This window comes from Euleptes europaea, chromosome 2 (assembly GCF_029931775.1).
Source record: "Euleptes europaea isolate rEulEur1 chromosome 2, rEulEur1.hap1, whole genome shotgun sequence".
Taxonomy (NCBI): domain Eukaryota; kingdom Metazoa; phylum Chordata; class Lepidosauria; order Squamata; family Sphaerodactylidae; genus Euleptes; species Euleptes europaea.
The window spans coordinates 36,140,048-36,162,385 of record NC_079313.1 but is presented as its reverse complement, the minus strand read 5'-3'; the positions used below and the strand labels follow the sequence as shown (position 1 = coordinate 36,162,385).

General features: G+C 40.0%; 1 protein-coding gene across 1 annotated transcript in view; it reads right to left on the bottom strand.

The window, feature by feature from the left end:
* Positions 1-6,297: 6,297 nt before the first annotated feature.
* NEK7 (NIMA related kinase 7) overlaps positions 6,298-22,338 on the bottom strand; it is a 59,222-nt gene continuing 43,181 nt past the window's right edge. Inside the window, exons 7-9 of the mRNA XM_056844533.1 lie at positions 21,291-21,385; positions 15,466-15,579; positions 6,298-6,526 (exon numbers count right to left, since the gene is read on the bottom strand). Of these exons, the coding sequence (XP_056700511.1) occupies positions 6,416-6,526; positions 15,466-15,579; positions 21,291-21,385 (320 nt within the window). The 3' untranslated portion in view covers positions 6,298-6,415. The remainder of the gene's footprint in view (positions 6,527-15,465; positions 15,580-21,290; positions 21,386-22,338) is intronic.

Below are 22,338 nucleotides of genomic sequence, written 5' to 3'. Positions count from 1 at the left end.
TGTCGCATGCACTTCTAAATCAATTTGCTCATGTTGCTAAATGTTTTCAACAGTAATACAGGTTTCAATAGTTTCTTTTTAAGAGTTTATTTTTAAACAAAGTGGTTAAAATCTTGTTAACCTCCCATCCCTATTAGCCAAAACTTGGGAAACTACAAAAAGTGATTTGTTGAGAGCCAGCGTGGTGTAGTGGTTAAGAGCGGCGAACTCTAATCTGGAGAACTGTGTTTGATTCCCTACTCCTTCACGAGTGGCAGACTCTAATCTGCGAACCGGGTGTGTTTCCCCACTCCTACACATGAAGCCTGCTGGGTGACCTTGGGCTAGTCACAGTTCTCTCTGAACTCTCTCAGCCCCACCTACCTCACAAAGTATCTGCTGTGGGGAGGGGAAAGGAAGGTGATTGTTAGCTGTTTTGAGTCTCCTTAAAGGTAGAGAAAAAGCAAGGTATAAAAACCAACTCTTCTTCTTAACTTAGCCTTAATAAACTCAAGTAAAGTTGATATTGTGTGCTGAGAAGTATGAGTTAAAGAAAAGCTCCGAACGGTGGCAGCAGAAAAGGTACAGGAAGTAGTCAAGTGAGGTCACCTGCCTCATTTCACCACATAAGGTGGCATAGGAGTGGGATAAGGCCATTTATCTATAGATACTAATGTTCTACAATCAGTAGCAGCCATTTAGGGTGACTACAGGAACAGATTGTTAAAATACTCCAACACATCTGCTTTGAGGACTTCCCTTCTTTACCTTACACCTTTAACTAAGCAGATCCATTTCATAGGAACTCCAAATAAATTGCTCCATTTTCAGTTACCGTATATACCCATGTATAAGCCGACCCGCGTATAAGCCGAGGTGCCTAATTTCTCCCCAAAAATGGGGAAAAATTGGGCACCCGCGTATAACCCGAGGGTCGGCTTATAACCCCTCCCCCCCCCGCAGGCTTACCTGACCGGCTCCTGGCGGCTAAAAGCGGCGCGGGCCCGGTGGGGGCGGATTTCCTGCAGCCGCAGGAGGCCGCCCCCAGGCTGCTCCCGGCGGCAGCAAGCGGTGCGGGCCCGGCAGCCTCCCAGGCAGGCCCCGCTGGACGCTCCCAGGCCGCGGGAAGGGGTGCAGGGTGGCAGTGAAGGATGGTGGCGGTGGCGGCCGCGAGGCCTGCCTGCTCCCAGGCAGGCCCCGCTAGCCGCTCCTAGGCCGTGGGAAGGGGCGCAAGCCAGCGGTGGGGGGGGGGGCGGCCGCGAGGCCTGCCTGGGAGCAGGCAGGCCCCGCTGGCCGCTCCTAGGCCGCGGGAAGGGACGCGGGCCGGCGGTGGGGGGGTGGCCGCGAGGCCTGCCTGGGAGCAGGCAGGCCCCGTTGGCCGCTCCCAGGCCGCGGGAAGGGGCGCGGGCCGGCGGTAAGTTTCCCCTCCTCCCTCCCTCCCTCCCCTACCGTATTGACCCGCGTATAAGCCAAGTTGGCTTTTTTCAGCCCTTTTTTTGGGCTGAAAAACTCGGCTTATATGCGAGTATATACGGTATTACTTATTCTTGAGTGGAACAAAGACACTGAGGTTGTCTTACTTTACATTGTACTTAAGTTTTGTTTCCTTTATTTATATTAAGCTATTGTACAACATAGTTTTCAAAACGAAGAGCAGAATCCTTGTGACAAAACACAATAAAGTATTTAATAAAGTCATAACTATTACAGTACTGCTGAAACATGAGGCCAAGGGAAAGTATACATGTTTTGCTTATTAAAGTGATACATTCATTTGAAAGAATAAGCATTCTTAATAAAACCAACAGTTTGGTTAAATAAATAGCATAAATTTTACCAGAGACATCCATAGATCTAGAATAATATTCTGGTTAGTACAAAAAAAAAAAGTAAGGCATTATTAAACTGTATTATTTCTATATACGTATACACTGTTGTAAATTTTACCGTTCGATGAGCCAACAGTTCAATATGTAGCTCTGTTAACAAGAAACATAATAGTTGCATAGCCTGGCCTTTGTTTGTCCCAAATGTGGAACAAGATGGGATTCTTGACACTATGTCTATCACCACTGTACCCGAGACTATATACTTCCTAAGATTTGTCCTATAGGTTCCTTTTTTGAGCTTCCCTCTTTTTGTTACTTGCTACGTAGTATGCAGTAAGATCATGTGGCCAACTGCCTCGCAACACTCTCACCTCATTTCATAAAAGAATTCATTAGGAAAGGTATGTACCATACACCAAACTTGCATATGCCCAGCCACACAGTTCTTAAGGGCAATTAAAAGCCTTTGCAAGAGGGATGGTCATTTCCATTAATTCCTCCTCCCTCTGCTGACCTTTCATATATCCCCTCTGCTGTACCTGAGGGTCTGCTGACCCCACCCCCAAGAACACTATCTCAGGGGGCTTGGGGGACTGCAGCAGCAGGAGGGAGCAGGCAAGCCCCGCTCCATAAACTCTGTATATCATTCGATACACATGGCTATCATCAGACTTTATAGATGCGGGGTAACATAACACCATCTCCTTCCAACTTTATGGAGTTGGAACTCTATGAAGGGATATACTTAAATGCAGATCAAATATTGCCCTGACACAAGGGAAACAGAAGTGTGATTTACGTTGGTTTCCAATTCATTAAAATGGTCTGTTTTGGTAATGTTTGACGGAATTCCTCCCCAAGGGGTAATGATACTATCAGTGGAATTCACCATTTTGACAGCCTTGAATAAGTAATTATTTCCTACAGGGGTGTGGGAGTGGCTATTCTGCAGAGACACTATTGCTTCTAACTTACTAATTAGACCCTTGCTCAGCCAGCTTTTCCCATAATTTGTAAAACAGGACCTCCCTATTTAGCCTATGTTTTTTTTTCAGAGTTCTGGGACTGGACTGTGTGGAGAACGACATGCTCAACTGACCTATTGGCAGGACTGTTGTCATTCATACATATTTTCTCTACTACCTCAAGTGATTTTCCCCCCTAACTACTGTTTTGTTTGCTAGCTTGTAAAATCACATTAATTGGTCATTCAATATAATTATATTATCAACACTGGAGAAACACTTTTTATAAAGACACTCTTCTTTTCAGGTGAGTTAGCAGAATGTACGTCACGATTATTTCTAAACTTTCGCAAATATTTTTTTTAGAAGCTATTCATGGATGTCAAAAAGCATGCAATTTTAGCAACGTGCACATCTGGACTAAAACTAATTAAAGCTGCAATCCTATACACATTTATTTGGGAGAAAGCCCCAAGGAACTCAGTGATACTAACTGATCAGCAACCATGTATAGAGTTGGTACTTGAATATTTCATGCAAACTGTGTTGATCAACTTGTCCCCCAAACCTTGAAAATGCTATAAAAATTAAACAAAATAGATTTTAAACAATTCTTGGAATACGTTTGCATTGAAATACCTGCTTACAAGGGTCAAGCAATTACTATCCTATTCTGTACTTCAGTAAATAAAATTTTGCCCCTACTTATTTTTTAAAAAGCTCATTATGAAATGCAACTAATATTTAAAGACCATATTGCTCTCAAATGCTGAATATTGAAGTTAAAGGCACAACTATGCTATGGGAGAAGGCACCATTGCAATTAATATACTAATCTCATATGATTGAATGTTTTTCTAGAACTATGAGGCAGAAAAACAGTAGTGCAAGACTGCCCACTCCTGGCTATTAAAGATAAAGGTGTATGAGCATAAACAAACCCAAACACCAACAATGAAAAGGCTCTGGTTCAAGGTTGCAACCTTTGTGATGACCAAGCCATATGCATCCCACAAACCATGTACGGCAAGTTACCAGGGAGTCAGTAAACTTAATTTTGGTTCCCATATGGGACTGAAAAAAACTGGGGGATTGTCAAGCACCTGATAACTTACCTCCGTGCTATTGGGCTACATTTTATTTGGTAGGTCAGAAGCTGAGCAGGTCGGCTCTGGTTGCCGTCATTAAACTAAGTTGCTGTACAGGAATGGAGTATCTCAGACATCACTGAAATTCAAACAGTTGAAAGCAGCTCCTGGTAATCCTTCAGTTATTGAAAACACTTCTGTTTAATCAGTTCTGTTGTCAGGTAACCCAACAAGGGCTTAATTAGTAAACCAGCACTTACTGGACAGGATCCAAGGCACTGTGAGTTTTGCTCTTCTTATGTAATGGAACGCTAACATCTTCTCATCTTGCTGCAGCCCCATCCCCAACCCTGTAGCCTGGTTCAGGGACCCCCAGGAACAGCAATATGCCTGGCTGCCAAAGCAAGCACCCTTCCAACAATGGAATACAAGGCTTGGATCCAGCTTATTGCTTCCAGCCAGCTAAACATGTCCTAGCTAGACTGGGAATGGAGACTTGTGGACATACTACAATGCTACTCTGATTTTACCATGGAGGGGAGCTACGGTTCTGAGTACAGAGGGTAGGATCAGCTGCAAGTACAGCTTTTATGGTATTTTGGTGCTACGGATGCTAATCATGCGACTCATCCTCCCTTCTAAACTTTCACCTACTGGCTCTTATATCAAACAGGAGAAGCATGCTGCATATGTAGCCTCAGCAGCACTGACTTATTTTTTTTTAAGCAGTGCCACAGAGGCTGTGCCTCCATTGCCAATCTCAATAGACTCCAAAGCAGCAGCAAGCAAATTTTAACAGGTAACGTATGAGCAGTTGTATTGGGAGGAAAATCTCTATACATTTTACATAGGCTTTTATGATGAGCGCAATCAAAGAAAGAGATAAGATATTGGTGACTTACTAAAAGATATGTGTTTACTATTTACAAAGAATACTGCTGCATTTTTACCTTTTCTCCCTGCCCTTTGCAAATGATGCAGTTATCATGCCACACTATCAAAGGCCCACGTCGTTGACTCTTCAAGGGACTCTCAAAATTTTGAGAGGATAGAGCTATGTATGAACCGAATTTTGTAATTACAAAATAATACTTTCACTAAAAAATAAAACCATTCATGCCTATTCCCACGAACTTCACATTGGAATATAAGTAAAGTATTAGTCTGGCTCTAGTTCTAATGTTTATGCTTACTGTATAAAATAGATCTCTATTTTTAAACCTGAAACTTAAGCTAACTCTTTTCAGGAAACAAAATAATGTTTTCTAAGTTAAGTCCATATAACATACATACACACGAGTGATTCAGAAAGCAGACGTCTTCATTCTAAAAGGCTATTCATATAAAAGTTTGGCAACCATATAGATTGCCTATTACTATGAGTTTCAGCCCTATGTATCTGCAATACATTCCTGTAAGAAAGCCATCTTTGGGTCACTGACCCACATGGGGTGTCCTGACATGTGAATCATTTCCCACATGGAACAGTTGTCACATGTGTGCAGTCTCAATTAGCCTCTATGTGGTGACCACTTCATTTCTAAGTGTAAACTAGCTTTTAAAACTGTCAGTGTAATATGCAAAATCTTGCAAAATATTTCTGTTTTTTTTTTTAAGATGTAGGAAGATAGACACAGAATGATAGCCTTTGGAAAGTCTCACATCTCAATAAGATGTGCTGAATCAGAGCCATAAGAGGAGGAGGAAGAGAACAGAAAAAAATTGGAAGTGCTTAACACTTTGGAGCTCAACCCTGAAAACTACAGATTCTGGGAATGATCCAAACAGATCCTTAAGCTCTATACACTTGCATCATTTTCTTCCAACAAAGCACTGCATAAGACAAAAATCTGAAATTTTTTAGGGGTGAAGATTAGGATGCTGTGCAAAAATAAAGAAACAACAGTTCAATAGGATTGTTTTTCAGTGTGGGACAATTTCTCCAAAAAGCATCCTTTCACATTCAGCAGCTGTGTTAAAGTTCAACAGCCAATAAAACGGTTTCTATCTACATTTATCTTGACAAACAAAACTGTAAACTACATAACTCATTAAAAATTCCTATTAATTAATTGCCTCCAGGGGATAGGGGGAAAGGCAACAATAAATTCACTAATGAACAATAAATTCACTAATTGTGCTGATTCATCACATCTATAAATTATTAAAAACAGAGGAACTGATTCAAGAGTTAAGATTATGGTAAACAAGCAAAACAGCAACTCAGATATGTAGACAGAACAGCAGGAAGTCATACAATTTTTGAAATTCATGTAATAATGTTTGTGAAATTGCCAGTTTCCAAAGTCATTAGGTTGCCAGTTTTCTTCTCCTGCTTGTCAATTTAGAACTTTTTCATATTGTACAAACAACCCTATTTAAAAAAAAAAAACAGAATTACTTTAAAGTAACATCTCTGTAACAAAATTGTTAAATGTGCGAATTGCAAATAACTAAACTTTAGGCAACAGTTGGAAGTCAAGGTGGAAGACAGTTTCTGCAATAATACTTGGAAATTTCAAGGTTAGTTTATCCTCTTCAGAACTCGAGTCTTTTAGCTGCTTGCAGTGAGCGCGTGCATACGTTTTGCTACATCGTAAACGTAGGTTACGTCTGGTCGCTTCTCTGGATCGGGGTTAATGCACATGTTAACTAATTGCCGCAGCTGGAAAAAAAGATAAGTAATATGTAAAGAAACAATAATAATAATAATTGTGTCACCAGGTGCTGGTGATCCTCAGCCTCCCCCTATTTTGGTTATTTAATTAGTAATATTGGGAACCACAATGATGTGGCAATAATGGATTCTACTAACAGGGTGTTTTCTATATGCATAATATTATTCCAGGCATTTACAGTATTTTTCAACCAAATTCCCAAAACAATGATGCTTTGCATCTTCAACCGCAGTGCTATTAATTTGCACATAGTTACCTTACTTAACACATAAGACAAGTTGCTCTGGACTCTATTTATAGAGGTTGGAGCAAATACTTGGTGATAACTGAATGCAGGATTCACATACTAGCTTCAATCCAAAGCAAGGTTAACTGAGGTTATGGTCATTCTTCTCACCAGGTTTAAGATGTATAAAATATGTGCTGGATTGTGGCACACTTACATAAAAGCAAGTTCTCTACTTCATAAGTATTCCTTTTGAGTCCTCTAATAAGGTTCATACATAAATGGGTCCTGTGAAATGTGCAATCAAAGTTCAGACTTCCACACTGAATAGGCCAGGTGCCCAGTCCATCCCATGTGAGCAAATTCTGAGTCACAACAAAGCCCTACACCCACCTGGGGATGGCTTGTGCCCGTGATTTTTAACACTCGATATATGCAAGGTGCTGCAAAGCACAACGTTGGCTGGATGCTTCAAACTCCCTTCTACTTCATCCTCATTCTCAGCCTACCTCATCCTTCATAAGAACATAAGAAAGGCCATGTTGGATCAGACCAAGGTTCATCAAGTCCAGCAGTCTGTTCACACATTGGCCAACCAGGTGCCTCTAGGAAGCCCACAAAAAAGACAGCTGCAGCAGCATTATCCTGCCTGCGTTCCAAAGCACCCAATAAAATAGGCATGCTCCTCTGATCCTAGCGATTTTAAAATGGTTTTATATATGAGTTGTATGAAGTAAACAAATTACTTTCTATTTTGAGTAATTAACCTGAGAAAGGGCTCATAGCTGAACTGTTAAGGCAATAGACACAGGGAACTGAGAGACTGGGAAGATGTCATGATCTTTCATGGATGTGGAGGCCAACAGCAATATATGTGTGTGTGTAATGTGCCGTCAAGTCACAGCCGACTTATGGCGACCCCTTTTGGGGTTTTCATGGCAAGAGACTAACAGAGGTGGTTAACAGCAATGTATACTGCCTTTTAAATACAGTTTCCCTGAAAATAAGACACTGTCTTATATTTATTTTTCCTCAAGAAGACACACTATGGCTTATTTTCAGGGGATGTCTTTATTCTGAGGGAATCAGAACTGTCCTCCCTCTCGGCTCCCGTTCTCCCCTTACCACCCCCTTCCGGTCCCGCCCCCAGAGGCCCAGGCGCGCTGGTTGCCGGGCCTTTGAAGTGGCCGCGGGAGACTGCATCTGCTCAGCTGGGCTCCTCCTGTCTTCCCTGCCCCCAGAGGCCCAGGCGCGCTGGTTGCAGAGCCTTTGAAGCGGCTGCGGGAGACCGCCTCTGCTGAGCTGGGCTCCTCCTGGTCTTTTCCACCCCAGCCCCGGGCGCGCTGGTTGCCGGGCCTTTGAAGCAGCCGCGGGAGACTGCATCTGCTCAGCTGGGCTCCTCCTGGTCTTCTCCACACCAGCCCCGGGGTGCCTTATTTTCGGGGTATGGCTTATATTAAGCAAATGCTTAGAAATGCTGCTACGGCTTATTTTATGGGTATGTCTTATTTTCGGGGAAACACGGTATCTTTCTAAGCAAATCTGAAGCATATGTTGAAGATAAAACATTAACTCCCATCCCAAACACATGTGATGACTTTAAAACATATATTCTAAAAGCACAACAATAGGAAACACTGTCTTTGGAAATATGTGCAGAAAGCTGACAATCTCTTACAGAATAGCCAGATACGTGACTATGATTGCTTTACCTGTTCCTTGAAGCTGGGAAGCTATCCTATTAACATGAGCTCGTCGCATCAGTAGCATTTGCCAGACCCAGGGGATTCTAATGTGAATTAGGCTGGGCTGAGCTGCTAGGATAGCAATATATTCTTGTCAGGTATGAGATGACCAGCATGCTCTACTGAAGGCAGACTGGGACAGTAACTAAGCTGGGGGTGGAGAGGCTCCTGTTGCATCCCTGAACAGCGTCTTCCTTCGGCTCTGCTTATTCTCCTTAACCTCCTCTGTGAACTTAGCACAATGACAGTATTTTGCCTGGAGCTTAGCCTGGTAGTAGGGAGCAGTGGGACACATTTCTTTTCACTTTAACAGGTCTGTGTAGTCTCCAAGTAAGGGGAGAAAATAGTGTCCCTCAAGTCATAAAAAGGGACCAAAAAACAACAACACCCTAAACCACAATCCTGACACAGGTAAGACTATTTAGAAACTCCTGTGATGGCAAATAATCTAGATTTAAAACATTAAAATGTTGCTTATCCAGAGCACAGGCATTCACCATCATGGCCTCAATGATGTCAGGAGGGGCTTTGCTATATTGGTAGGAACAGGCTTGAATTTAAGAGAGACTCACTGAGCTCTGTGGACATAATCTCAAATCTGACACATTGTTAATGTGGAACAAAAGCTATCTTCGAGCATTAGGGCCACCAGGACAAACGGGCAGATTGAGCTGTTCCAATGATTTCCCCAAATTAACCTTTTCCTGCATAAGTAAATTGGTGGCATATACTCCTACGTACAATAAAGAAACACTAGTGATGTTGTTGCAATGGAGGCAAGTCCTGGTTTTCCATGCCTGACACTCAGTGGGCCCCCTCCGTCACTGCCAAGTGGACTGGCTCAGCCAATTAGTCATAGAGTAAACTGAGAAGAAAAAAGTCTATTAGGTCCTACTTGGATGCCCGGTGTAGTAGCTTTTTGTTATAATTACATGTTTTTTCCTAGGGATAAAAAGAAAAAGAACATTGGATCCCTCCTTTGCAGATGAGAAACTGATCTGAACAATCAGCATCTTCACATAAAAATTCCTATGGAAATCATTATCATTCTGTCATTCTAATTATCACTTGTATAGTAAACTATTAGGAACCATGTACTGAAGTACATGCCAGTATAAAAATGGAATGTTGCCTATGTCTTGGAGGATAAGGATACTTCATGTATTTGGGGTCATATCTAGGTCAGTAGATGATGTTAGAGGGCTCTGAACAACTTGCTCTGGATAAGGGACAAGATCAAGTAAGTCATTCCAGCATGGAGTTCCACTCCCATATAGCATAATGAAAAAACATTTTGTTTAAAGAATGATCCCTGGATCGCACATTCACTAAGGCCAGCAGCATCCTTGTGTAGTGGTGAGGTGTGCTCATCAACAAATCCTCCACCATTCAGATATTTTCCTTTGAGAACTGGATGCTTCATGTCAGTGCCCAATCAACCGATGCATGGTACTCCTGATTTAAGAGGGGGGGGAGTGTATGTATCAGGCTTCCCCGCAACAGGACATTTGCTCAGAGAGCCAAGGTGGTCTGTATATATCTAAGCAGAGGTGAAAGAAAGATCTGTCTTGTTCTATATCATGTCTCATTAACTTTAAACACAACCATAAATGTAAAATTTGGCTCATTTCCTGGTTGGTTCATAGACGAGTGCACAATATATGCTTGCTGTGTGACCTTGGTCCAGTCACATACTCTCAGCCTAACATCCCTCACAGGGTTGTTATAAAGATAAAGCAGAAGACAGGAGAAGGAGGAAAGTGGCTTTGGGTTGCCACTGGGGGGAACAAAATGAACTAACAAAATAAATAATTTTTATCAATCATTTAATTACACTACACTTGAGGACTTTCTGCAAAACTGGGAATGGTATGTGTTGGAACACAGGAATGCATTGCGCAGGTATACAGTGATCTAAAAGCTTAATGTGTGGCAATTAAAATGTTATGGCTCATTAACATATGCAAATCATTGCTGCCACTAAATGAACCTGTATGTGTGAACCTGTCCTTATTTTTCTAAGTATTCTAACCTGCAGCATTCCAAAAACAATTTTATAGCAGCTCAGATGTGCTTATCTTCATCAAGACTGGAGTGATCTAATCAGCGCTTAAAAGAATTGCAAACTGGAGGTGAGGGTGGGGTACAAACTCATTACTAATAAATTATTCCACAACACCATTATTAAAGAAATTAGAAAAGGAGCCCAAATGCATCCTTGGCAGACCTCATCTGGTGGAATATCATCATGACAGAGTTAGCATGTATTCATATACAGTAAAAGCTTTGCTATCCAGCACTCATGGGGAAAGGTTAATCAAACATGCCAGGCATCCAAGCTCATAGCTTTGCCCCTCCCCTTACCCAGCAGAATCTGCAGTGACATAATACTACACCACTGTGAGGGCCATGGTAACCACCCCCAGTGGCAGAATCCTCCCCACCCCAATCATCCTACACAGCAGCCAGGAACCCTCCAACACAGCTGATTCCATGAAGCCCAAGGCAGGCTCAAGGGGAAGAAGGCACCAAAGCATGACATAGGGTGGCATCACTGCTTGTCAGAAGCCCAACAACAGCTGGAGCTGGCAGGGGTGGGCAGGGGTGGGCCATGCCCATGACTGAAGAAGCAAGGGTATGGTGGCTGAGGAGAAGGAGCTTGTCGTCTGGATAATGCCAGTTAATGCAGCTGGATAATCAAGCACCTGATAACAAAGCTTTTACTGTTCCACTTTTGTAGAATATCTGTTTATCTATATAATATCTATTTATCTATATACAAACTCAAACTCAGCTTTGTATAACATTAGGACACTCACTGCAGTTACATAGAGAGACCATTAAGCTACAACAGAAATACACCAAACAGGTAGCTTTGCAGGAAAAAAAAAACTGGCTTGCCAGTTTGCCCCCCAAATCAAAAACATTTAACAAGGGGGGGGGGAATAACCTGCAGTGAATGCAGGCCACAGTCTCTGAAATATCTGTAGTTATTATTGGCTTCGGCATACTCAAAATATATTTAAATGTCCTATCCTTCAGTTCAGTGGCTGTGCTGTTTGGGAAAGTACAGAAACTAACTGCTCAGTATAGGATTCTAACTGCTCATGAGTTTTCGGAAGAAAAGCTGCTAGCATACTAGGTCTCAGGAACAAATGAAACTGTTGAAGGAAAGGGGTAAAGGAAAGGGAGGATTATCACAATAGAAAGCCACTGTGTGTGATAATGACTTGCAAGGGAAAGTAATACGTGAGAAGGGTGACTGATATCACAAGGAGTATCACAAGCCAAACAAAAAGAGAAGCCTGCATCTCTGCTGCCTCCATTTAAAGTACTCAGTATACTATACTACCGTTTGTAAATACAGTGCTCTCTAGTCAATAACAGGACCAGAGTCAAGATTACAGTTTGGAAGTTTGAGCCATAACCAATCCCTATAAGTCAAGTCAAATTCTGAAAACAAGATAAATTTTTAGTGAAACAAAAAATAAATACAGAGAAATAATAAAACAGATCTTAGACTGTTACTTTGTCATTTGTATTAAAATATTCTTATGCGAAAGCAGGCAGAAACCATGCAAAGCAATTTTATTCCTTCACCACATTTATTTGCATGAAAAATTCGTTGTTCAGTGATCCCTGAACTCAAGGGCTCAACTGAGCACACTTTTCAGCTTGGATAACAGTTTGAAGTCTAAATTTTCAAGAAGTCTTTAGGACACTGCTGCATTCTGACAGATATACTTTAGCCTTTACTTCTTCTGCAGTTCCAAGTCTGTACAAGACTTTCAAAATTAAAACTATATTATGAGAGACGGAGAAAAAATATTTTTACATATTTCAATTTTTTTAAAAAAGCTTTATATCAGGTATGATTTTTAGGTGACGAACTGATTAAAGTAATGACTACTCACTCTGCTAATAGTACTTATGTCTTTCACTTATTTTGTTATGACAGAAAACATATTCTTCTTTCTCCTAGGCTGTTATGAGGCAAAATTATATTAAAAACAAGGGATGTTAAAAGTACCCTCAGTTTCTGAATGAGGGAAACACATTTGTTCTGTGACTCCCTCTCCCCCCGCGGGAAACTATGCAGACTAAGTTGTTGTTTTTTTTAAAGCCCCTAAAACCAAAGGTGGAATCTATTTCCCTTTCCCAGTACTGAGACCTTCTATTGGGGCCGGACTTTGATATTTGCCCCTTGGCTGAGAATCCATATATCCAACTTCACACTTAGCTGCAGTGAAGTAGCCCTGCAGGCAGGCCGACTTCAACGAACCACTAGTGGTATCATCATTAAAATCCTGCTGAAGGTCACCATGGCAACCGCCTGCTGAGGCTTCACTGCTGCACTCGGCATCTCCTAATCAGCTACCATGTGAAATGCAAATTCAGACAGTCTGAAAATTAGTCAAGAAGAATAGAGGATGAGGATGCAGATACGTGAAATATTCATGCGCTTCGTGGAAAAAGGAAGACAGCATGAATGACACAACAAAGAACGGCCCCTGACATTCTTGCTATCATTTTGCATTATTGTTCACACCCTACTGTATTTCTAGGCCTCCGGTTCTGAAGTTGCCTATATGAAGTACCATATTTATATTCTGCAAAAATATAATAATTAAAAAGGGCCACTGAAAAACAGCTAATTGGGAAAGCTACATTAAGAATACGCTGAACGCGCTGCTTAATGGATAGGATTATCTCACCTTGTAACCATCTTTCTTTCTTTAAAAAAAACCCTCTCTATTTAAACTATAATAGAATAAGTATTGTCACACTATATATGACCAAAAAAATTTTTTTAAGACTAACCAGTCCTGATCTGCAATATTTTATTAATTATCAAAACGGTGAGAAGTAAGAGATTCTTGGACTAGAATTACAAGTTACTTCCCATTCTGTAACCTAAGCAGTGCAAGACTTTAATACTTACAAAACATATTTCAGAGAGGACGTTTATGTGCATTTCAACATAATCTTTAATTCATGTAACTAGAATAACTTGCTAGCCTCTTTGTTGGTTTGCAGCTGCTAGGAGCTGCAATTATTTTACCTTGCCTAAACTTGAACAGAATGTTTCATTTTACACATACACAGATTTGCTTTCTCTTATATACAAGAGAAAGATGATACATATAAGTTATGTCCATTTGCATTAGTGAACAATTTAAAGTATTCAACATTCAAAATGTCCTACTTTTTAACACCTTCAACATTTAAAGCAAAGAGAAAGATCATTAGCACTAGTTTTGACACACAGGACGGTTGTACGTTCTGAGATCACCACTGTCATGGAACATTTGTTCCCCATGTGGGTACAGCACCTACAGTGCAGAGGGATCCCCACATGCCAGTCTGTCCATCACCCTCACACCCTAGGAGCGCATGGATGGGCTCATACCAAGCCATCAAACGAAATGGAAAATTTGAGTCCATATCTCTTGACCTAGCAAAGCAGGAATGTTGGCCAGGTATATGGGAATTGCTCACAAGCCTCCCATTCTCTTAATGATAGGATGAAGCCCCTGTGCCCACAACATGGAAAAGGAAAAAGTGCTCTCTTATACACCCTATAAGAACCTCTTCATATGGAAGCACTGTACATATGCAGAGAAGGGTCATGCTCTTTGTGTTCCCCCGGAAAGGGGTATGTTTATAATATGATAACCAGTTGGAAAACTCATAAGAGTGCAGATCAGAGAGCCAGCATGATGTAGTGGTTAAGAACGGTGGTTTGGAGCGGTGGACTCTGATTCCCCACTCTTCCACATGAGCAGCGGACTATAATCTGGTGAACTGGGTTGGTTTCCGCACTCCTGCACATGAAGCCAGCTGGGTGACCTTGGGCTAGTCACAGCATTCTCAGCCCCACCAACCTCACAGGGTGTCTGTTGTGGGGAGGGGAAGAGAAGGTGATTGTACGCCAGTTTGATTCTTTCTTAAGTGGTAGAGAAAGTCGGCATATAAAAACCAACTCTTCTTCTTCTTATCCTTTGCCAATACATGACCATAGTTTGACCAGATCAACTCTGGCATTTAAAACACGGCGAACAGATGGGAATTCTCATTATAAATTACTGGAAGGCTATTTAGGGATTGAAGACTGCCCCGTGGCACAGAGTGGTAAGCTGCAATACTGCAGCCAAGCTCTGCTCACGACCTGAGTTCGATCCCGACAGAAGTTGGTTTCAGGTAGCCGGCTCAAGGTTGACTCAGCCTTCCATCCTTCCGAGGTCGGTAAAATGGGGACCCAGCTTGCTGGGGGTAAAGGGAAGGTGACTGGGGAAGGCACTAGCAAACCACCCCGCAAACAAAGTCTGCCTTGGAAACGTCAGGATGTGATGTCACCCCATGGGTCAGGAATGACCCGGTGCTTGCACAGGGGACCTTTACCTTTTTACAGGATAATTACCTTAGAAAACACTCAATAACACAGGATCATGATAATGTGTGCATAAAAAACATGGGTTTGGAACAGCGACTGCTTACCACGCTGTACCAAGCCAAAGCTAAGGTGTTAAGGGTTCACAGCGTCCTTTTAAAGTGATTTCACCCTCACAATGTTCCTTAAATGTTAACCTCTTGCACAGGTTCACAACCACAAAAGAAGAGAGAGGCAAGTTAAGTATAATCTATTATGTTACAGCAGTCTTTGCTAGCACGTGGTCCACACTAGAAATGTGCCTCAAACCTGCAACCAAGTTAACAGTACTTTCTCCAGTAATCAAGTTCAGGGATCAAAACAGGTTCCTATTGCTCAGCCTAGGTATAAATGGACAAATTTTCCTGCTCAAGCCCCACTGAAATGAATGAGAACTACACACCAGGCAGTGGTTTGTACCCAAGATTCCAGCACAAATGAGAAACTTCTTGTAAAAAAAGTGTTCACCTTGGGACATCTCTTCTTGTGCTCCCCAAAATCCCACAAAAAAGAGAAATTACTCACTTCTTCCGAATAGTGATCTGATGGAAGGGGTGGATAGTCGCATTGTTCTATCTTTTTACATAAAGAGTACAAGTTCATTTTGTCACCATAGAATGGACTTTGCAATGCAGCCATCTGTTTGCAAAAGAAAAAACACACAAATACAAATCAAGCATATTTAGTTCCTTGAAAATATTTTCAAGAAACCTTAACTTTTGTTTAAGTCCGATGCACATTTAAACTGGACAAACTATTACATCATCTTCTTTTCTGATCAGCACAGTCGTAATTATTCTAGAGCAACTTTTATCATAGAGTCATTTGTTTTTTAAATTATATATGCTGAATATAACATTTAGCAATTTTATGAACTGGTTGCATATTACACATGAATTGAAATTAGTTTTTGAAACCAGATTATTACAAACAAATGTTGACTTCATAGTCATTAAGCTGCAAACAAAGAAAGCATTAAAATGCTATTTTATAGACACCTATCAAGGGAAATTTTGGCCTGGCTAAACACAACTTTGAAATGGCTTCCTTGTGTTTCTCAAAAATAATCCCCTACTCTATGCTAAAACCTAAACTACTTCTAGAGCTGCGGGGACTTTCAAAAGTGCTTTATGATGTGGTATGGTATTCTGTGGTTCTAAGAAAAGTGTTGGAAAACCCCATCGGGTGCGTGCAAGCCCTTAGGCGTGCCTCAAGTAGCCCTGTGGATCCTGGCCATATCTCGTCCTAAATACTTAGTTATGTTTCAAATAATATACCAATACACAGCACAATGAATCTGTATGATCTAAAATTACAAAACAAAACAAAATCTTGAATTTCTACTCTATCACATTTCTAGCTGTTAGGGCTAGTTTTAAAAGAATACTAATTAAAAAAACACCTTTTTATGTGCATTGTTTAAAGAGATATGCACATTTTCTTAAATCATCTATGTTGACTTGAGCCCCAGTTGATTTTCTAGAACCAACAGGACGCTGGATAACCAGTCAATCTTGATACCTTCCTGGGTGAAAGGATAGATTTTGGCACTCTCTGTGTCTTGGTTTCAGAAATTTTAACCTCTGATATTTATGCTCCTAACTGCCAAGTGTCCTCTCTTTGTTTTTTAGCTAGGCAGTTCTGTTTAATACAATTTCACTATCTATTTAGTGTAATATGAAAAAAGATAACATCTAAATTTAAGATGGGGAACGATTTTCTGTTATAAAAGAACTCTGATATGCATAAAGGTTATAGTCTGAAAATCTGCAGCCAGCTCTACATATTACGTCCCACTGAAATCAAACACATATATAGTATGTAAAGTTACACATAGAACGATATAGTCTATCTAGGAGAAAAAATGTACCTATATTTTGTAAGGGTTTTTTTGTTTTTAGTGGGGAAAAGAGCAACTTTAAAATGTCATTAATACATCTAACACTTATTTCATGACCATGTTAGAACCTGACATTTCAAAGGCAAACAAATTTTTCAACTTTGAAAGGATTTGTAGGGGGGGGGGGGGGAACCACACGTTTGCATTGGGTTCTAAACCTTTTAAATCTCTGAACCAAAGCAGCGTGAGCACTGCTTCAAGTGCAGCACTGCCCCAAAGTCAGTCACCCTTTTCTACATGTGCTAATAAGTTTGATTTTGGAAGGACAATGTGTACATTCCCCAGACAGGCAGAGTGTGTGTGAAACACGCTAGTCCATGCTGTGCTACTCAGTGAGCTTCAGCAGGGACAGGACAAGCTGAAAATGGCTCTCATCTGTCTTGTGGTCTTCCAGATAGAACATTAACTCCTTCGTGACCAAATGCTGTCTTAGCAAGGGTACACTAATAAAAGGACACTACGGTAAGAGAAAATTCCAGGAGAAAGATATGCAACACAATAGCACAACAAGAATACCCCCCCCCAAAAAAAACCACGTCATAGCTATGTATACTAATTAGGAATCATAAATACTCTGCTCAGTTTTAAAATCTCACAAGAGCAAGGGATGTGGGCTTCGAAGGAAAACCCCATTTTTCAACTGTAATATTCAATCTTGAAACAAATAACTTGTGCCATATTTTTAAGGGTAATGACAAAAATCAAAGCTAGAAATTCCAACAACGGAACCTGCTCATATGCAGAAATTCAAATTAAATGCAAAGATAGTCATTGCTGGTACACTAGGTGTTCATTAAAAAGTACTTTTGTTTGAATGCTGCAGAGTGTTAAAAGAGAGGAAGAGAGAGGGAGAAGCTGAATGTCCCCTAAGGAGTTAAAACAGGAATACTATATTTTCATGCATCTCCTGCTTTGACAGATGAAAAATGTCAACTGTCCTGTTTTTATTTTCAAGCTTTTGCACTATTCATCTGGTTCATTAGTGCATCTCGCTGCTGCCCCTGACAGCTGCTCGCCCTCTCCTCCCAGCAGCTGAATTTTTCAGGCTAATTTGATCCTCCACACTGAGACGATCGCTAGAATGATTGACTTGCTCCCTGACCTCCAGGGTCTGACTTTCCTGATTAGTATTCTGGGGGTGTCTGAGGGACGAAAGCCCACTGTCTGTCTTCAGGGCTGGTGGCAGCGCTCTCTCTCTCTCTCGTTCTCTCTCTCTCTTTTTTTTTTTGGGAACTGTAAGCCACCAACCTACGACCCTGTAAGGATGCAATTGCTGCGCTGAACAATAAAGGAAATGTGTAAAACCTACTTTTCCATGTAAAGGTCCATGTAGCAAAAGCATGGCATCTTGATTTTAATTAGTAAAGTCTACTTTGTTGCATATCAATTAAAACCACAGTGATTAGAGAATTTTTTTTATATGTCTCAGGAATATTTGAAAAGCTAATTCTCTGAGTTTAAAATGAACCTTTAAAAATCTTAGTAATAAGGTGTCGCTGTAATTATTGTTAAATTGTAAACTATATACCATACAATAGAAAGGGACAGAAAGAAACAAATTTAGTTAAAAATCTAATTACACTGCCAGAAATTAAGTGCTGAATTAAAACATTAACTGAAGGATGATTTCATGGAAAGGTCATTTGGGACTTTATGCAGTTCTCATGAACAAGCTCCAAGTTTTCCTTTGGTTAATCTGAAGAGACTGTGAACAAATAGAACTTTTAAATACAACAAAATATTAATTTAATGAAAACAATGTAAAGTGTAAATTACAATACACACATAGAACAAATGATGCGATTAAAAATCCAATCAAATCTATGTTTCAGCTTACATATTTGTACTCTTTGTTAACAGAATTAAGTAGCTAAAATCCAGCTGCTCTGGCTGAACTGATTTGTGAAGAGGCCTAGGTTTACTTTTTCCTACTACTTAATTCTTATAAGAAATACAGGGCCACTATAATTCCATTCTACAGAACTATGCTGAATGAATTTCAAGTTAGTAAAGTTTCCTGACAGTCAAATATAATGGACATGTTTGCTAATTTTAAGAAGAGGGAGAGGAAGTAGCTCTTGTACATCCGAACCTTACCATTTGCCGCCATGTTTATAAAGTCTGTAAAACATGAAACTATTCCACTTAATACAAAAAGAAGGGGTAAAATCTAAATATATGATTACATGGCATCCTGATCAATTCCAATTATATGCAAAAGTCCTCTACTGTACTACAGTGAGAATTAAAGTAAAAAGGAAGCATTCTTAATACAATGCATAAATGTTATGAGTGGATGCATCAGAGAAATCTTTACTTCACAAACTCCCACAATGGGTCTTATAAATGTGCAAAGGAAATGTTCATGGGCCGTTTTATTTGATTGCAAGGAATTTATCGCATTATTCCTTTTAAATCTATATTAAAAAGCAACATGAGGCCTGTATATGAAGCAGGACTTTTTTCCTTCTTTGATACAACCCCCACCCAACAAAGTAAACCCAAAAGTGGCCTAACACACAGCACAAAAATCTGCTGTAACACTGAGCACTCGTAAATTCTTGCAGATGTGCAGGTAGTCTCTCTAGATCAGTGTCTAAGTTCTTCTCCAAGATCTTCCTAATGGGGATGCAGCTCCAATTTTACAGATGTCTTGGTTTAAAAAAACCCTCATGAATTCTAAATCCTATTGATTTCCATTTAATAAATTTAGATCTACATAAAATTAAATATCTCAGGACCCAGACACTTCCTTTCATTGATTGTCTTTAAAAAGCAATAGATTCATATCACACACAATATCAAATATACAAGGGTTATACTTAAGGGCAACTGGAAAGTCATCTGCTGGAGCACCTGTTCGATTCATGCAATGTTCTCGACAGTTGATAGAATCAATATTAAATGGATCCTGATACATATGGGCCTAATAACTTTTTTTCAGAAAGTTCTCATATGCACAGTTCGAATAGTAAAAATTAGAAGGGACCACAATTGTCTGTAGGATTAGAATGGACCATGAAGTTAGAGAGGGACATTCTTGTATATCAGTGAATGTAAAAGCTTGGCATTTCAAAAAAAAAAAAAAAGTAAAAATGTTTGTAGCACAATGTCATGCAAAGTGATAAGTCACAAATACAAATTTTGTGCTAGCAGGTGTTTATCCTGATTAAGAACTTGAGCGAATTCTGCTGAATCATGGAGGCAGGAGGTTCGTTACCTCACCTGGATGCTTTTGAGTTTGGAAGGCCCCTCTGGAGAGCATTTGGGTTGCAGTTGTACAGCCCAGTGGGAGAAATCATAGGAGCAGCTGTGCATGTCCTAAAGGATTTAGCTGAACTTGGTTATCTTGTTGATTTCTGTATAATTAGCATTAAGCCACAGGAGTGGTTGGCACTGCAATTAGCATGTACAGAAGCAGGAGCAATACCTGCTCACTGCATTATTTTGTTGCCAATCTTCAGGAGGTATGGTTGCTATGTATCAGTTATTCAAACTATAACATTGTTTCTTTAACAGTTGTAGTTGTAAAGGTTTTGACAGCTACATTCTACGTAACTCTTAAAAAGCACATGAGCTGTTGCCCATATCAGATCTAACAATTTTAATCATGAATGCTCTGCAAATTTGAGACTGCAATATTTCTAGGGTTCCATTTGCAGTAAGGTTTTTAAAAAATCAATAAAAGGTCAAATAACCCTTGTCAGCCATACTACAAACTTGGCACGTTCATTAGAAGTGTGAGAAATGTTTCCATTTATACCTATTATCTTGACACAGCTAACCTTGGTGCTGAATGTGTGCTACTAAGGAGAATGTGCTACAAACACAATTTCTGCATTCAGACTTCATGCCAAACTTTAATTAAAGTGAGAGTTGCCATGATGGACATAACACAATTTGTTTATTTTGCCCTTTTTCTTCCCCCGCTCCCATGGGGAAATCCAAATTTGAGAAGCCTTGAAACGAACTCCAGTTCCCCATGGCATCCAAATGTAAGACCCTCAGTAAAATGAAGTTTGTTTGCAGCCCCACAGGTTCTCAAATCCCAGAGGGCTCAATGGCCCTCTGCATGCAAAGGGGAGGAGGAGCGAGGGGAGCACATGGGTGTGACAAACCGTGGTCTGCAGCAACTCTCAGTTTAATTGCAGCTCCTCATGACATCTGAATGCCATTTTCATTTCCATGTAAGATGAGGAGCCATTATGACGGCACTGTCTCATAGATCTTGATGGGACTGGATTATATTTTTAGCATAGAGGAATGTGATCAATGTTTAACTTTTGTCATTGTTGGCATTAAAAGGATCTGTTTCTCCAGTCTTATTTCATACTAATTCATCACTGGAGGAATATAGAAACAAAAATGCAGAGAAGATCGTAAAAAGACTCTGAGACATACTTTCAAAAGCAATGGACATCAACATTATTATTAAAATTGCCAAAATTACCTCGTACAACAGACATCCTAGAGACCAGATGTCAGATTTGAAGTTGTATCCATTTTCATGGATTCTCTCTGGAGACATGTAATAAGGTGTTCCCACTGTAGCAAATAGAGAAATATACTTTAATTAATAAACAAATACTTAAAGCACTGCCACAATGCTTTCAATAAATAAACATTTCAAGAATTTGGATGGGGAAAAAACTATTACTTGATGCTAGCTACCTAAAACAAATTGTAGCAACATACATGAGGCCATGCAGATGGCTGATATAAATGAACATATGTAATTGAAAATGTATTTGAAGTGATTTAACCATGTTTTTATAGAGTCAGCTTTTATTATTAAAGTTTTTTTGTTTTATATTTTTAAAGGAAATGCTTGCCATAAAGTACAAGAACAAAATTATCAGGAAATCCCATATCCAATGATTTAGCAATATATATTCTATATTACCCAGTTGCAATTTATAAACTCATGGTATAGTTTATAGTATGGGCATAAAGTAGTATATAAAGTAGTATATTCCCTCATTTGTACAGCATTTATTACAAGTAAATTCCTCAGTGGTGGTGAAACTAAAGGGAAAATATGCATCTTCTTTAGTAAACTAGACTAGGACCTTGTACTTAATAAGGACTACCAGTTAAAAAAAACTTTACAGTGTTTTACAGTGGCGAAAATCCTGTGTTCATGTATTTTCTTTTTTAAAATCTCATCTTCAGATGTTTACAAAGAGCACAAAATGCTAAAGGAACAATTATTGCTTTAATTAAAGATTCTGTAATATCGTTGGTTCTTGTAGGTTATCCGGGCTGTGTAACTGTGGTCTTGGAATTTTCTTTCCTGACGTTTCTGTAATATCCTTCCTTACTCATTTTTGTTTTAAACCGCTGGCAGTTCTATTTGGCACATGCATTCTAATGATTCCAACTTATGCAGAATTATGAAAGACTGTCCTTTGGTGCCCTTTTAGTAGCTGCTCCAATGCTATGGAACACTCTTCCAGACAACTTTAGAAGACCTACATTCCTTCTGCTGTTCAGGAGGG